The 18,745-nt window shown below is 38.7% G+C and overlaps 1 protein-coding gene across 3 annotated transcripts; it reads right to left on the bottom strand.

Moving 5' to 3' along the window:
* Positions 1–113: 113 nt before the first annotated feature.
* Positions 114–9,801, bottom strand: LOC148833115 (leukocyte elastase inhibitor-like). 3 transcript variants are annotated; one of them, XM_088918082.1, is made up of 8 exons: positions 9,659–9,766; positions 7,791–7,984; positions 5,483–5,590; positions 4,143–4,283; positions 3,674–3,791; positions 2,887–3,029; positions 1,394–1,561; positions 114–728 (listed from the first exon to the last, which is right to left on the bottom strand). In XM_088918082.1, exons 2-8 carry the CDS (start codon positions 7,956–7,958, stop codon positions 324–326), a joined length of 1,251 nt encoding a protein of 416 aa, XP_088774208.1. In that variant the 5' UTR covers positions 7,959–7,984; positions 9,659–9,766; the 3' UTR covers positions 114–323. The 3 variants fall into 3 exon arrangements, with proteins under 3 accessions (XP_088774208.1, XP_088774209.1, XP_088774210.1); XM_088918083.1 differs by having other exon boundaries at positions 7,791–7,968; positions 9,659–9,730; XM_088918084.1 differs by lacking the exon at positions 5,483–5,590 and having other exon boundaries at positions 9,659–9,801.
* Between the last annotated feature and the right edge of the window lie 8,944 nt (positions 9,802–18,745).

Here is an 18,745-nt window from a genome sequence, read left to right as displayed (position 1 = left end):
AGTTGCATCTGAGTCTCTTGTAATTGTACTCTGATTGAGAGCAGCAAGGAAAACAACTGTGCAGTCAGGGACACACAGACAAATAACAAATAAGTGACTGCTACAGTCCCATGTTAATTTCATCATGCAATTTATTATTTATATCATTAAAGACAGCAAGACCATTAGGAGGGTCTTCCTGACACGACAGATCTGTTGCATATTATAATATAGTAGTTGTGTTTATAAGGCACACAGTTAATTTGAACACACTGTAATCCAATAGAGTTTGGAGCCTGCAGACTTTAGAGGTTATTACTGAAGCACTGGCTGCAACTGGATTCTTAGGGAGAGCAGAACCTGCCATAGAACAGGATGTTTTGGGATTTGTTGTGTCTGATGAAAAACAGGAAGGGGTGATCGGCTGTGAAGCGGGCGGAGATCCTGGCACAACGCATCATCATGACGGCTGCGGTGGCCGCGGCAGCCTCAGTGCCCTCCTCGTTGACCTCCACGAAGGACTTGTGCACCACCTTGGACAGAAACAGCTCGGAACCGGAGGACATGCCAGAGAAATCAGACGTCCCACTGTCAAAGGCATCTACCATGCCCATTCTCTTCAGAACCTCCTTGAGATCATAGGCCTCCTCGAACTTGAACTTTGGCAGCGACACCTCTACTTCTTCAACGTCCATCATGTCAGGCTTTGTCCATTCCATAAGCTTCCCATAAGTGAGCTCCCTTTCCAGCTTCAAAGAAAGCACCAGACCATGATATTGTTGTAATAATGCAATTTTACAAAAACCCCAAAGCCCTGAACAACACACACACACACACACACACACACACACACACACACACACACACACACACACACCAGGCAACAGAGGCAGAATGTGAAAGGAAAATAAAGTACATAAAACTTAGTGAAAAAGAGCAGGGCTATGTTGGACAAACACCTAAGCAAAAAGGTTTTTGAAGCAAGGTGTGAAACATGCATCAATTATACAATTATATTAAAAACATGCATGTGCTTTAAAATTTTGACAATTGTTGGTGTAATAGAGGACTCTGTCGCTGAGGGTCTCCCTGTCCGTGGAGTGTGGAGTGAAGCTGGCTCTCTTGAGTTTCCTCTCTCAGGTCTTCCACATAATGATGTGGTCAACCACTTGAGTTTGCAAAACAGCACTGTTATACATCATTTGCACCTATTTCACAAATGTACTCAGAAGTGTTTCTAGAAAACATGAGCAATGAATGTTGAAATGTTTGAAGTGAAATCCTGTGACAGCAAGTCTTTTCTACAGCCCTGGAGTCACATACAGTATGTGACCTCTGGTAATTGGTCACATCCGAACAACTGGCCACCATCTGAATTGCATTTCTGAAATACCTCTATCCCACAATGCCTCACCTTTTCCAGTCCTGTGGAGTTGTCTTCAATGGCACTGGGCAGCATGATGAGCATGCTTAACTCTTTTCCTAGGTATGGAAGCTCCAGGATCTGACAGCTGACCTCGGGGATGAATGTGAGCCCAAACTTGGCCTTCAGATACATCATCTTCACGGGCTTGGTCGCATTCTGTAAAGGTTCAGAGCAAAAAGAAGCCATTGTTAATCCCTTCTCACATGGTCTGATGGTGGATATGTTTTTACACTATATTTTCAATTCCTAATTTTAAATGTAAAATTCTTATATTCTTGATTGGATTTGAAAATGTCAAATTGAACAGATTAACAATTTAATTGAATCAAACAAATTAATCTTCAGATTCTTAATTGCTTGTAGAAATATACTGTAAATCCATAAAAATGACAAATCTAAAAAAAATGGTATTTTATAATGTGATTATACTGATAAATTCAAAAAGAACAAAAAAATATATATTCTTAACTCAATGGCAGTTTGTCTGTCCTTTACCTTCTAAGTTGTTAAAACAAAGTTGCTGACAGTCTCCCAGCTCTCAGAACACAAAGACCATTGACATGTTGACAATGTTAGCTAATTGTGAAGCTGTCCTCTGGCCAACAGGAGGCAGCAGCTCTGTCTCTCAGCTGTCTATATTCTTAAGTTTGCAGATCACTGTCGTGCGGGTGGCGAGTTACGGTCATTCTGCTGATGCGTTGGGTGTTTGTTCAATATCATTTCTAGTATTGAAGCCTCTGCACTGTCTGCACCTTGAGGGTATTCTGTCCTTCAAACTGACAATTCAGTGTTTTTTTAAACTAAACTGACAACTGTTGAAACGGAACTTCTATGATCCTTGTGCTGACTACATCATATATTTTGGAATGGGTTTTATACAGATTTTTAATCAAATAATTTAAACTCAATTTGGAGTAAGAACATGAAGGACCTTGTGTTTAATGAAATCACATGGCTTATCCCAAGAAACAATATCAATCAATGTCCAATGAGGTATTAATATGAAATCCGACAGTAAGTTTGACATCTTTCCATTTTGTGTTCCAATGTTTTGTTTTGTTTTTTTTTAACACTGCGATGTCCTAAGCAATCCAGACAAACCTTAAAACAAGAATCACTGAGGCTGAAAAAGACAGGCTAACTGCTTTATCTCAATCACAAGGTGAAAGCTGTATTGTTTCATCATACAGAACATTTCAACTAAAGTAATTTCAATAACTTTGAAAATTGTTTTAAAGTCAATGAAGTAAAAAAACTGTTTAATCCAGTTAGAATATAAAATGATTGCAGAACAGGTTCTGACTTGTTGTTAAGTCTTTGTGCTAACTGATGTTTGCTTCTTTGGTGATCTGAAGGTTTGCATTAGTTTATTGAGCTTGGGCTGAGGTCTTTGACAGCTAGTAGTATGGTCACTATGGGGGTTTGTGTTGTGATCCCTGAAATGATTTTTTTTTTTGCTCGCTGGATGTGGCACCTGTTACCTTGTTCAATTGAAATGGTGCTTCTCTTGTTGCAGCCTCATTAAATTTTTTCTCCCAGTTTCCTTTGAAATAGATGGCGTTCACCAACACAAGCCTGGTCATGCTGTCAATAGTTCCCTTAGCCAGCAGGTTCTTGATTTTTTCTAGAGTAAAAACAAATATCAACACAATAAGCAACAGATAAATACAGTGTTGCTTTAAGACTTCACTTTACTGGGAAACACAAAAAATGAGCATTGACCAAGTGTGGAGGTGAACTGACAGCAAAACACTGGAAGAGTTGCCCGGATAGGGCTGTACATAATCACTGCAGAGCTCCCAGTATGTAACCAGTGCAGACACCAACTTGTGCTGGTCAACAGATAAACTAAAACCAGCAGATGGTGGGGATTAAACCCATACCTACAAAAGAAAGGGACCAAAACCATAAAGCTTCTTTCTGGTTTCCCACAACATTAGTTTAGCATGAATTGCCTGCGCAGTAAAACTGGATGTTCTGGGTAACAGGGTGGATGTTCATTTTTGGATTTCATCTTCATCTCAGTCTGATCGCCCGCCCAGGCTGTGATGGTGAGAAAGGCAGCTGAAAGAGGGCAAAATGTTTCTGCACACCTGTTCAGCTGGAACAGAATTAGAGCACATAGCTCAAGGCCTGCATAAGAATATAACAGCAGGTTCCACAACCACTATTGTGGATTGAAGCCCCAAATGATCAAAGATTCGAGTTTATCAGTACACTGCTGGATCGTCTTTCTTGAACAGGTCCTCTGGTTTCTAAATGTTTTACCTTGAGTCTGCTTCTCCACCCAGGCATTAATGTTCTGTCTGGCTGCCTCTGCTCCAGTAATAAAGTCGACCGGCTCCAGCTCAGCATGGTAGTGCTTCCTGGTCTCTGCGATGTATTGCTACATTCACAAAACAAGAGTGAATACTTGAAAATAGACTGCGGACAACTCTTGCCAATATCACATCTGAGAAGGCTCATACTTTCTTATATGTTTGAGATAATTTACCACCATGTTTTTAAGATCATCAAGTTCTAGGTGTGCCACAGGCAATACTGATGTACAATATGTGCAGACATAGCAGGAAACGTTCACACAAACGCTTATCTAGAAACATATTTTAAAGACAGAAATTTAGAATATCTTTCATGAAAGAGGTAAAACTCTGAATCAAGGTGCCTGTAAATTTGTCCATACATTCTTTTCTAAAGGAGGTAAACGTTGAAGAAAATGAATAAATGCAAAGCTTACCTCCAAAAAATGGAATGATTTCTCCCCATACAGACGGTTGGCCATGCTCAGTTTATATGGGGCTCCTGCTTTGTTGAGTTCAGAGATCAGTTTGCTAAATCCGACATGGAGGTCATCTCCAGCTTTACTGAAATGGGTGGTCTAGTTAAAAGCAAAAAAATAGAGATGTTATTCTACTCTCAGACTTAGTGTGCAGCACAGACACAGCACAGTCTTGTTCCAGTGCACAATTAAAAACTGAGCAAGAAGGACACTACATCTTATTTTCTTGTTAACACTATTGAAGAGTTATAAGAAGAAAAGCAAAATCTAAAAATGTACAAAAGTCTTTAATTTACCTCAGCCACATGAGTTATGTATTAGAGTGCCAATTATTTGTGTCAGGGGGAAACGTTCACCCCATTACCTGCAATTATTTAGACAGCTATAAAAAAAAAAATACACTTCCAATGAGCCAACGGCACAATGTGAACACTGGAACAAAGACTGACAATCTGCCCACAGTTCAAAATTAAAAGCAAAGAAAGGAAATCCCAAAATGTTGACACCTGTAATACCGTCTATATTATACTCCCAGACATATGTTCTGGCACCTCATTCAAAAGCAATGTTTTTGATCTATTAAGTAGATCCACTGATATGGAAACACCAACTAAAATGTCTAAAACGTCCTGAATGCCCATTAATCTTTCAACTGACAATTAACATTTCACCGTGTACAAAGTACTTGAAAGGGGTGTGAAGAAATTTCCACAACACCATTAATAAATTAGGAAATGAATGAACTCACTACAAATTCTTAGATACTACGTAGAATGATAAGCATCCAAATAACAAGGAGACAAACCTGTCATCAAACACTGTGCAACAAACATTATTAGTTACACTTCATAAACTAATGATAATCAATATTTCAGAGGTGTGCCAAAACGTATGTTTGTGACTGCACATATCAAGTGGCAATAATCATTGTCCACTTTGCATTTAACTGGAAAAAAAAAACAGCAAAATAACACACAACAGTTCTACCTTTTAATCCCAAGAAAGCAGTTAGTACTTAAGCAAAGAAAAAGTACATTAATACCACAGCATACAAATTAGGCTAAAAGAAAATTACCCCAAACATAAAGGAAAAACCATGACATGGATTGCTGGTCATAAAGCCAAAAGTATAACTCCTCCCGAGAAGATACAGTATAAAAATCCTTTTCCCCACACCAGTTCTGTTAAAATTCAGTGACTTTGGGCTATAAAGATCAAGATGCCTTGCACTGCTCCCAGCTCATGCTTAATAACAGCCCAGGAGCCCAGAGGACATCCATCTTTGAGGGATGTACCACCTTTTTCTGCGTCTGCAGGAATTTAGGAACTTGCATGTTTTGTGTTTGTTGCTGTAGATGTAGATGGCCATCGGCCCTGGTCATCTCCGATTTCACAAAACGAAGCACCTAACATCAAGATCAGTGGAACCGTTACGACATTTAGCATTTACAGCAATATCTCAATATCAGAAAGTCTCGTTTCGAAACACACCTTAAATTCACAAACAACACAAAAACTGACACAATAAGAACAGAGACTTATCTCAACATTTTAAATAAAATGAAACCTATTCAGCTGACAGAGAGTGATATCAAGAAAACACCGGAGTGAAATATTCTAAAGTAAAGAATATTTACAGATAGTGCAGAGGTTTTACTGGAATAAGGTACTGTACATTTAAAAGCAAGCAGACGTGTCATGGATAAACCCTGCAAGCTACTGTAATGATACAATAAGTATTTTTATGAACCAAAATAAAATGCATATTCATTATGAGATATATTTTAACATTAGTTGTATTAATTATTCCGATAAAAAACCACACAATCAATCATTTGTTTGTGTCTTTTCAGGTGGACTGAAATTTTTCTTGTTGCATTATTAGTGAGTAGAAGATATACAGTAGTTAGCAGGTTATTAATACAGATTGTTTCTCAACTCAAGAGTAGAAAAGCCTATCTCTATGGGTGAAAAAAGGGTGAATCCAGAATCTATATTATGTTATGAATAACACAGCTTATTTACTAAAGCTCAGTATACAGTATATTGTTAAGGACACAAATAAAACATAAAACAAATCATCCATTTTGAAAGTGTGACTACAGAAAGATGGTACACATGATTGCAAGATGTTTACCTCCTATCAGATCGTCAGATATGTTGATCATCAGACCATCTGTATATACTGTATTACAACATGAATAACACAGAGAGCATACACTACATTGGAACTGGGAAAAAAACCTTGACGGTTTTTTGTGTTTACGGTCATCTGTTTTGAAATTAGTTTCATATGAAAATAATTTACAAATAAAAAAAAACTTTTCTGTTCTGTGCAGCAACGAGCGTTAATGCTAGCTGGAGGAGAGGAACTCCTTATGATGATTTTACCCAGAGTACTGCGTCACTACAAGAGTCCTGGGGTTGCTGCTGGGGCAATCCACACTCAAACCTGAGCTTCAGGTTCAACAGAGTGACGTGTGGGCTACAGAGTTCAACACCTGGAGTTAGTGCCTTTACTGACTGGAATACTCAGTGGCCCCTAAAAACAAAACCGACATTTCATACAGATTCTATATGGAGTGGTTGTTGGAGTCAGTCAAACACAAAGATCTAAAACGCTGTAATTGTTATGCTGAGCAATGTGTGTATTTCTAACAGGGACCAACATTGGACTTCTAAAAAGTCTGAGCACTTTAAATGAATGCATATCCTGTATATATAATGTCTCTAGGTTATATTTCAAATATGGTTGGGCTAAAGTACTCAAGTACTACAACTATGATTGCTCAAGCCCTTGTATTATTTGAGTAGTCAAAAAAAAAATCTCTTCATAAATCAATTATTTTGACATTTTTAATGTATAATATACTGTCTTATTGGGCGTGTTAACTTAGTACATCACGTTAGTTAATGAGTTAAATGGAAGGGGCTCTTGACTACAGTTTTCTACAGTACACAAACGGACAGTGTCAGCATTCAAAGTGGCAAAACAGCCAGTTTCGTGATGTACAGTAAAGTACCACCTGAGATGGACAAATCTAGAAATTCTTCTGGATGGAAATACCGTATGAAGGTCAGAATAAAGCAAACATTGTGTGCAGAACCGGCTACCAGCAACAGGCACTGATGTGATGCTTTTTCTTACAAGAAAACAAGACATTTAATAAGGAATGGATGATTTAATAATCAACAGAATTAATAACAGGAAAACAGAGGTGAATGAGCATGACAGGCCTAATGGCCTTCTCTTGCTTGCTGCCTTTCTGGAATAAACTGGAAAAAGAGTAGGTCCACTGTCCAGTCAGGAAGGAACTGCATACTCCACCCTTTCAAGAATGGCTGCGATGCCCTTTTCCCCCCCCCCAACTCTCAATTTCCAGTAGGGATCTATATGAAGCAAGACTGCAGAAGAAGTGCACAGCTTCCTGAACAGCAATTAGATTGTAGGTATGGACTGCACGTCCAAAACTGGCAGACGTTTATCTTAGACAGTTGTATGGGCAACTGTTTGGTTGTGCCAGCTGTATTCACTACTACTAAGGCAAGGACGTGAGCAGAGCGCACTGGGTTCAGTCACAAGTGACTCACTGTGTCTCCACTAACCTGAGCCATCTCTGTGGCTGTGTTCCCCCGAGCCCCCAGATACACCATAGCCAGGGCAGAGGAGATGCTGAGTGGGGAGAAGAAGACATTGCCAGTTCTTTTGTCAGCACTGAGCCTCTTGAAAAGGTCCAGGGAGAAGTTGGTATTGGCACTGGCCACAGATTCCATTTTCAGCCTCCTAGAAAAAAAGAGAACTGACAGCAACACAGAAAAATAACAGAATTAACACCAGATATCCTTTATCTGTTGTAGCTCAATCACATCTCGAATCAAAAGCCACTGAACGTTTTCATCAACTTGCATCTGAAGAGCACAGAAGAGTTAGGAGTCTCGTCAATGTTCCACTTCAATCATTAGGGAATACTCTCACTATACTTGAATGGGATGCTCTTTTTTACAGCTCATACTTTTTTAAAGTTTTGCAAATACCTATTCCAATTCCTTTCTACAGTTTATGTCTCTCTGTTATTGTATTATTAATCCTATCCCTAATTCCAGGTTACAATTCTTAAATGACAACTGACTGTTGTTCTTCTTCATATTCTTAGATTTTGTTTAGCAGCCTACCGTTGCTTTCTTTTTAATAAAGCGCTTTGAGCCAGTGTACTACGAAAAACCCAAACTACAGAGAGCAACTGCACGAAAAAGTATTCACCACAGCATCTGCAATTTACAGGGTTTTTTTTATGTGTGACAGATTCAGACCAGGGCCCAAATGAATCACCAATAATAGAAAGCAGATTGAGAGGAACACAAACAATGTCTTGCACCACACAACAGAAAAATCAACTGTTGAGTTGTGTAAGACACCAGAGTTACAGTCATGTGTGGCAAAAATCAAGTGGCTTTTTACAGTTTTCTGTTTAGACTTCTCCATGTGCTGTATGTTGTACTGGGTGCTCCTGTAAGAGCACATTTCTGAAGTATTACATGAGGTGGAAGCTGTGCTGTGGAACCACGCTCTGTTTTTTGATTGATAAAAACATATTTTATTGATCCTAAAGGACAACTACAGGTACTGAATCTACAGACCTCACTGCATACAGTATGAACACTACAGTTGAGTACAGTGGGAAACAGAGGTTATAAAAGTTACTTTGACAAATATTTATCGGCTTTGTCAATAAGAAAGTCTGGGCCTGTACTTGACAAACGACATATTTCTGGTATCTAAAGCGTTTTCTTTCACGAGGGCTTTCATAGTCCACACCCTCACACAGCACAATGGAAATTTCCAAACATAACAAGCAGCATAAATTAAGCATCAGGGTTAAGGTATTTGTACACTTTTCAAAGTTCACACATTTCAAATTCTGTGTCCATCTGAAAATAAAGATATCAGTCTCTGGTAAGTTTTCTTAATGGTTACGAAATTAATGTTTAGATTCAGGATAAAGTTGGGACGTTTTGCACGTCGGTCACTTCTAGTTCAACAATCGTGCTTTTTTTTTCCATTTAAATACATACGTACCTCGAAAAATACAGTATAACCACTTAATCATCTGTACAATGCCAGTACATCATACCTTTATGTGAGGGCACCGACAGAACTTTAAGAAAATATTTTAAAGATAAACACTTTAAAGGAAACCAGGTGGCGTAGTTTCTTTAAAGTCTAATCGCAATTTCACTATTAAAAACCGCTCCCTGTGATTCCCCAAAAGGGATCTCAGAGCAACCATTTCTATCAGTTCAAAACACTTAAGCTACTTTGACGCACTTTTAAACAGGCTTTTAACTAAAACTCAGCAATTGGTTTTAATTACTTTTTAATTATATTTAAACCAGTTTCCGGGTTAATTTTAGTGAGCTGTTAAATGTGATCCGCGGATTCATCAGCTGAATAATGTTGCCACTTGAACACTTACTGTATCTACAGCAGGTCTCTTGACTTAACAATATGCCAGCTTCTCAGAGAACAGAAGACACTGAAATTCCAGCCCTTTGCCTTCATATACTGTAGATACTGTCTCCAGCCACGCCTCTTATTAAACTGCGTTTCCGCGTTTTGCTGCTTCGCTACGGCAACTCCATAAGATAAAACAGTACACGACTGAAATTATTGTAATTTAAAGTTGTTGTTGTTGTTGTTGTTGTTTTTTAATAAGACCGTGTAGTTTCAACAACCGTCAACTCATATATTCTCAAGGCCACTTGACCTTGGTGAGTGTCGCTGCATCGTGCAAACCCATCTCGTAACTGCAGTAAATACAGTACAGTATAGGGAGCATGAGAGCGCACATACTATACCTGTATATACTGGGATAATGAGACACCGAATCTCTAATATTCAAATATCCTTCACCAGTCTTCCGTAAATGTGGAGGAAGAACTTGTCATGTAAAATCTATTTTAAAGCTAAGTCCCTTTTCTGGAAAGTAATCAAAAGCAGTGAACAATAAAGTGTGAAAGTCAAAGTATTGTTATGAATGGGGGGGTTCTGTACCGTTAAGACCTGAACAGCGAAGCGTTAGGAAAAGACCAATACCTACTCAGATCATTTAGTAAACCAGTAGCAGGTGCCCAAGCAAACTCGAACCCAGGGCCCATTAGTGTCATTGCTCACTAACAGGACTCTAGACTACACGCAGGTTGAGGGTTGAGGGTTCAAATACAAGCTGGGACACCGCTGGATACGTGAACGCATCGGGCCAGAACGTGTCACGGTTCTAGAGGAGAAAAAAAAACTTCAATAAAAGTTTATAGTATAAAGTACATCATAGCAAAAGTAAATGTAACTTAATTATCATCCTGTGATGAAGAGATGTTGTTATGTCGTGATTAGAAAATTGCCTCTACAATTGGAGTATTCAATCATTCCTGGCTGGGATTATCATTATTATTATTATTATTATTATTATTATTTTATTATTATTATTATTATTTGCGGACTGATAAAGGCAGACGGACAGGCCAACAATCCACTCTATGAGATGAGATTCGCTTTTACGAGAGTAAACTTGAAGGTTTTTAATAATATTTCTTGGCATTTGTTTCCGTATTATAGAGCAACTTCAATCCCACACGCTAAGGCGCTTTATAAATAACCGGGAGTCCCCTGGGTTAAAACCATAAAGCGTAATGGAGGATGACTTTATACATTATCGCCTGCAGCTTGCTGCAATCGATAAGCACCGTGTTCGTCATGTTAGTGTAATAAACGCGGGTAACAGGTGCAGTGGCCGGGTTTGATGAGGGTCGTTCGCAGGCACAGCGGGGAATATAGCGCCTCTCCACAGGCTGCAAACTGCGCTGCATCCTCTATGGGTTACAGTGAGTTTCAAGAAGGTAACGAAAGAGAGCTAAGCTCGGACACTCGTATTATTTCTTTTTTATATCGACTAACGTTTTCTCAAGTAATATATTTGATTTTTTTTTATATTAACAATAAAATCTATCAAATAACCCAAGACGATTACGTGTTGGGGGCTTTTATTTTGAAATACTCAGTAGGCCCTCCGACAGGAAGTTGGTCGTTTTTTTTTTGCAGCAATTGTTGCGACTATCACAGGGCGAGTCGATTTTTATTTATGCTTAACAAAATAACAAAAATTACAATACAAACAAGAGTACATATAACAATTCAAGACAAAAATATCGTCAGGGGTACATATACTACTACATAAATTCAAGTTATGAAAAAAGGTTAAACAAATTAAATAAAAATAATGTCCGCACTGCTTTCATATTTTTGCACTTCGAAATAGTCTGCAAATACCCCCTTACTTCCATTTTAAAATGCTCAAACAAAGGGTACTTCCCAGACCACTTCATTTTATGTCTATAATAACGTGCCATTATAATAATTAAATTACAGGGCGAGTCATGTAGCCTCCTTTTATCATTTGGATTCTGTAGCAGCTCTTACTAGAGCTCACGGAGGGGCAGTGTAACAAGTGCCAAAACTATCATTTGCACCAAAAAAAAATGTGGTGAAATAGGTCCAAGTCCAACGCGGGCAGTTCCTCTTACTGCTTACAGCGCTCTAATCTACAGAGCCCATGTCCGCGCAATGCGTGCTTTCAAAGCAACAGACTACTACTACTACTACTAATAATGATGACGCACAAAGAAAATGATACAGAGGCAGCTGCACAATAAGCATTTAAGCATGGTTCTCAATGCGATGTATTCGAGGAGGAATTCAATGATAAATGGTGGATGCTGCACATTGGTGGTGGTGGAGGGGAGTCCCCATTACCTGTAAAGCGCTTTGAGTGGAGTGTCCAGAAAAGCGCTATACAAGTATAAGCAATTATTATTAATTATTATAAATGAAATGTCGGTGCTGAGCCTTCGGGCATTTTCCTTAATTCATGTACTGATACATGGTTGATGGATTAAAACATCACCACAGCAACACAGCAGAAAAAATGAATGAGCAGTCCAAAGGGCGTGAACACGTTTGAGTTCGTGGGTGTGTCTGTGTGCCAGCGTGAGACCCAGAGAGGTGTATGAGCAAGTGTAATGTCAACACTTTAGCTTTATAATAGCTTGTCCTTCAATCATCAATAGACAAATATAGTAAAAATCTTCAAGATTACTTACAGGCCATCACCAAATAATTTATAAAGCATATTTATTACTACCTTCAATAGTTTCCTAGTCATATAAACGTGTTAGAGTTTGTTATTTTTCTCATTCATTAGGTTATTGCCGGTTATGAATTCAAAGCCTAATCTTACTGCATACATTACATATGCTGCACTGATGTACACTACAGTTATGGTTAATGTCAGGACTCCCTTTCCCTTAGGAAAGTACCATGGGACTTAAAAATAATAATTGAAAACAGATCTTTATAACAGTGGAGTATATATTGTATGCTACTGGTATATAGCTATTATTCAAACTAATTGAAATTCTGATAGCATCTTCCTCATCATTATCATCCACATATTTAGCTATTTTAACCAGACTGACTTACATTCAAACTGGACAGTACAGCCTGAATTACATAGTGTAAAAGACTGGTAGGTGGGAGTACTCTACTTCAGCACATAACTCCCTTCCTCTGTATAAAGCACAGGCTCTCTGTGAAATACAGATTGAACCTTAAAGTTCTCCTCACATATCAGGCACTTAATGGTCTAGCTCTGCCTTATGTTAAGGATTTATTGCATGAATATCATCTAAAAGCTCTAAAAGTGAGATGCGGTCATTCTGGCCTTCTGCTGATGGGCAGGCTCTACTCAGTAGATGAAAGATTCTGCTCATTTGCAGCTCATTGTCCAATTCCTTTTGAGACTCGATTGCAACTGTCAATATTTTAGAAACTCACTTAAAGACCTTTTCACTACAGCTTTTAAAGAAAAGTTGTTTTTTACTCTTGATTTCAGAGGCTTCATTTGCTGGCTTTTCTTTTGTTCTTTCTTTTTACTTCTGTAATGTGTATCACTTTGACATTGTTATGCTGTGCCTTGAGATTTTTGACAAGCACTTCAAAATAATATTGCATTATTGTTTTCAGCAAGAAGAGATCAGTTCACAAGATAAGGTTACTTAATTTAATCAGACTAATCGATAAGCACTTCTTCGTGCAAAGAAAAGTATAAGCAAAGGTGTACTCTGGCTTATTTGTGAAAACAGCTGTATGGGATACTCGGATCAATTAGGCACTCACTACCAAATGGGTTAAATGGCTCAGATGGCCTCCTCTCACTTCTGACTGTTATTATGTTCTTAATATTTTATTGCCAATAACTACTCAAGCCTGGCCTGGCAGATAATGAGCACAAGGCAGGATCCCAGCAGGATGGGATGTCACTGTCTTTAAACTGTGGAAGGAAACTGGAACAGCCAGTACAAACCCACAAGGCTGTGGTGAGAACGTGCAAGCTCCACACGGAAGGATCCTAAAGCTGTGAATCTTGAGAGAGGTCAAAGATATATATGACAAGGAACAGCAGAAAACCCACTATACTGAGCTTGCTGTTGCCAGCCAAAGTCCAAAAACTATAAGCCCCTGAAACTCTTTGCATGATTGTGCAAACAAACCGTAATTCTAAGAAGTAAACTACACAAAGTTGGGCAAGCCTGAAACGAACTTTTGCCTGCACTGAACTTTAAAGACAGAATTGTGTAATGATTTTGCTGTACAGGCTGAATCATGGTTTTCCTGGAAACCTGAAGTTAATTAAATGACTTATCTTTTGCCACAGTGATGTACAGTATAAAGAAAACACAGGTAATTTGTGGTTTATGGCAAATGATCAGTTTTCTCTTCCAACAGTGATTCATGTTTTATAGCTTAAAAGAATTCTTAGAAATGAAAAAATATGAATAATGGGAGGAATTGTATCCCTTACAAATATGTTTGGAAAGGTGTACTATGTCCATTTATCTGAACCATTTTTTTATTTTGCTTTTCCAGTAGTACCTAAAAACATGACCACCATGAGTCATTGGGAACACATTTATTTGTTCTTTATTATAACACTGTGTTTCTGTGTGGAAAAAGTACCTAAGCCTAAACACCCAAACTTATGTTTTCTGTCTGAGATACAAATTGTATCCCAAAGGAAATGTCAGCTCTGTTGGAAAACTGTTTTAAAATCCTATTTTTTGCACTGAAACCTCTGCTTTGGATTAAGTTTACAAAGATGAGGACATTGAAATATAATTTATTGTACAGGGATACATGTGATGAAGTGCCCCAGTCACTGCACTTAAAACCCATTCTGAACAAAATGGAGTATTAGTAAAACTGCTGTATGTGAAAGTGCATTTAAAACTGAGAATAGGAGGCACTTCCTACCCAAAGGGTTGTGGGAATAAACTGACCAGCCATATGGTTGAAGCCGATACCCTGGCATATTTCAAGGAACACCTGGATGAGATCCTTGGATCAAGTAACTTAACTACCAAATGGACTAGACATTAATTGTTTGTGATCATTCTCATCTTATGATATGCAATATATCCCCATATCCTGTTCAAGCTGTTTTTGCTGTTTGAAAACATGCAATATGTAGTTTTACAAGAGCTCCTAAACTTTTGGTCAAAAGGTTGAAGGCTGAAAGGTCGAAGGTGTCAAGTTACTTATAAAATGTAATAGTCAACTTGAAATCAATAACACTCTAAGAGCTGAAAACATTTAAACATGAGAAAGATTACAAATCTGATGGGGCCGTTGGCCTATCTAGCTCCTCTGATTGCTAGTAGATCTCATCCAGCGGTGTCCGGAGAGAAGCCTGTTGATCAGCTTCAGGAGAACCGCGTAGCTTACTTGAGCCACGTCATGGCGCCCCCTAGCGTTATTTTGTAGTCTTATTTACCACACCTCTGGAGTCGCCCATACCAAAATGTATTGATAAGAGTTTTGCAGAATCAGTTGTAGCTAATCACATACATATATATATATTTATACTTTTTTTTAGAAAAAATAGCTTAACTCATAGAAAAGATGTACTGTGAATATTGCAATATTATAATAATAAATATCTGGCCCATGTGGAAGCCGGTATCTAACTGATCCCAGGTTTTCATCCTGGGATCAGTTCATTGAAAGAAGACAAGTTTGCAGATTCAACAACATGGCTGAGTGGCTTGTTCCATACTCCCACAACTCTATGCATAAAGAAGTACCTCCTATTCTCAGTTGTAAGTTAGCTTCCACTTGTGTCCCTGTTTTTTTACTGTTCATTCTAAAGAAATCTGCTGGGTTGTCTGGGTTTGTCAGCACCTTCAAGGATTATGAAGACTGAAATCCTCAGTGAACACCTGTTGCATTTTTGAACAGATACTTTGATGTGTTCCGGCTATTGCAGTTGCCCAATACCAAGGTGCATGACATCTCTTGCTGTTACACATAGATTTTTTGGCTGCAGTTAAATGCAGCAATAAAAGATATCCTGTCTTGAGATTAAATGTAACATGACTCTTCGCTGGAAAGGAGTGGGCAGGGACTCAATAGCACAGCTGTTTCTGTCATGGAATGAAATTTGTGAGCAAATTCATTACGCCCAAAAAGCCATCAATCACAAGACACTCCCAAAACATGCACAGATAGGTATGAGGCACACCCTGCTCGTACCTGTAACAGAGTCAGGAAGAATCTTCATCTGCAGCTGGAATTATGATTCTATATTGAGAAGAAAATATGGTTGTAGTCTGGAATGCCTACAAGTTTGTCTAGTTCTGTTTCCCCATCTATACTGTAGGTAACTGGGGAGTATCTGATTTTGAATGAAAGAAAAAAAGCCTAAAAAACGTTGTAATGAAAGATTTATACAAAAGTGGTTTATAATCATGGAGTATCTGCTCTTTGGAATGGATTAAGATTTTAAAGTTAAAATAAGATTGAAACTTTCACTAAGATGTTTGCTATGGAGTTTTGTAGCAATAATACAGCTGTATTGTGGATACATGAAAATTACTTCTTTTTAAAAAATTAAAAGATGTGTAATTACAATCCTTGAGCTTTCTCAAGACATGCATATATTTTCTATGCGGGTAGCACCTATTATCCTACCAGCTTTAAAGGACTCTGTTGGCAAAACCCTTTTTTTTTTCTATCTGACTAAGACACACTGATATCTTGTTTAGTGCAACACAATATTGCTAATTGATTTGTAATTTGATTGGACCTGATGTGCATTTGTGCTTTAATATGACCTTTTCTCTGACCTGCATTGTAAAGGGACTATGACATTATTGCACTAATATTGTGTTGTATTTTATGCTCTGGAAGTCTCCCTAGATGAGGTTATTGCTAAACAACTATCACCTTCTGTGAAATACAACTGTGTTCAATTTCAGTCAGCACTTCTTAAACTCTTGAGAGAGAAAATCTTTACCAAATCCTGCAATTATTCCTTAGAAAGATATAACAAAATAAAAACAGTTCCCAAGACCTACAGAGCTAAATGTCAAATGTTATTGCAAGCATGTATGACATTCCAGACCAGCAGGTTTTTTGATACACTAGTATCAGCCAGTAGATGTCACTATTGTTTCCATATATGGTACAGCAACAGCTGAGGGAGTGTGACTGCTTCAATATCAGATCACTTTATTGGCCCCATACAATTTCTTGTATTTGAATTTGTCTTTTCACATACCCCAAATTGCTCTCCATGAGACACACAGACACACAGACAGGGAGAGAAGCTGGGGGTCAGAGCGCAGGTTCAGCCATTTAAACGGCGCCCCTGGAGCAGTTGGGGTGAAGGGCCTTGATCAGGGGCCCAACGGATTAGGATTCCTCTGCCAGACGCGGGATACAAACCAGCAACCTTCCAGCCACAGGCACAGCTCCTTAGCCATAGAGACATCGCACCATCCCAATATATCATATGGGCATAATTTCTCCTCAAGAGATTTTTTCATTCCAACACTGACCATAACTAATCCAAACATTTTTTTTCAAAAAGCAATTCATTAGCCCTCTTTTTCCCCAGCTGTTAATCAGTTTCTCAATGAAAACACGGAGGACCACGGCCCTCACTGGGTGACACACATTTCTCTACCCTAAGTGTCCAGATATGTAAAGAAAACATACCATGTGCATTTTGCACCAAGGTCTTATAACAGGGACTTGATGGTTCAAAATGCAAATGCACAAATCTCACACAAATTCATTATTTTTTCACTTTCTCTGTTGTCATCAGAATGGTTGATCAGTTTCAAACAAAATACTTTTTTATTATAACTTATGTAACGTCTGCATTGTTCTGGTTTTACCTGATGACTGGTGCTGCTGAACCAGGGGGTCTATGGTAGATATTGCGTTTACTCCAGACTGGAGGTACAGTTTAATAATAATAATTGCTTACACTTATATAGACTCCACTCAAAGCGCTTTACAGGTAATAAGGATCCCCTCCACCACCACCAGTGTGCAGCATCCACCTGCTGCTGTGGGGTGAGCAGAATGTGCCGAGGAGAACCCAGTGATGAAGCCAGTTCAGAGATGGGGATTATTAGCATATTAGATATTAGATATATTAGATTATTATTACCAGGATTGGTAAAGACCAATGGGAAATTTGACCAGGACGCCAGGTTACACCCCTACTCTTTTTGAGAAACACCCTGGGATTTTTAATGATCACAGAGAGTCAGGACCTCTTTACATCTCATCCAAAGGACGGCGCCTTTTTTAATAGTATAGTGTCCCCATCTCTATACTGGGGCATGAAGACCCACATAGATCGCAGGGTGAGCGCCCCCTGTTGGCCCCACTAACACCTCTTCCAGCAGCAACCTTAGTTTTTCCCAGGAGATCTCCCATCCAGGTACTGACCAGGCTCACACCTGCTGAACTTCACTGGGTTGCCAGTTGTGAGTTGCAGGGTGATATGGCTGCTGGCCAAGTTTGGATCATTGGTGCCATCATAACCCTTCACTCTGTCTCAAGGCGATTAAGTTTTCATCCCACCACTTCGTTTCTAAACAAAGTTGTGATTATTGTCAAACTCCATGAGTTCCTCACAGGCATCTGTATCAACACGGGGGATAAACAGCAGGTTGGTGTCTAAAACAGCTCTCACTGTGAACATTAGTGCTCTTTGAACCTATGATCCTCATGATTCAACACCTTCCCAAATTTTCAACACATATTGTATCTATTTCTTGAAACTCTTGTTTCTTGAAATTCTTGTTCTCCTTTATACTCCGTTACTACAGTAAATAACAAAGTTCTGATTCTCAGTGGAGTTTGTTAATAATCAGTGGATTTTTCTGTTTTTATTTTTCACAATTTCTGTGTGGTGGACATTTCCTACTGTATCTCCTAACAAGATTCATCCAATTTCTTTTGCTCCTCCTTTCCCCTGGTACACAGATGAGCTGGGTTCTATGAACTTGCAGGACAATGCTTTGTGTATTTGTCCAGGAACACAAAGCTGATTGCTCACTTATACTGTAGGTGGACGCATAGCATCAGCTATCTTAGGGATGCCTGATCCTCTGCCTATTCCCAGTGTAATTGCGCCAATCCTACAATACTCTTC

This window comes from Atractosteus spatula, chromosome 6 (assembly GCF_055471065.1).
Source record: "Atractosteus spatula isolate fAtrSpa1 chromosome 6, fAtrSpa1.hap1, whole genome shotgun sequence".
Classification (NCBI taxonomy): domain Eukaryota; kingdom Metazoa; phylum Chordata; class Actinopteri; order Semionotiformes; family Lepisosteidae; genus Atractosteus; species Atractosteus spatula.
The sequence above is the reverse complement of the archived record's forward strand: the minus strand, read 5'-3'. Positions and strand labels throughout refer to the sequence as shown.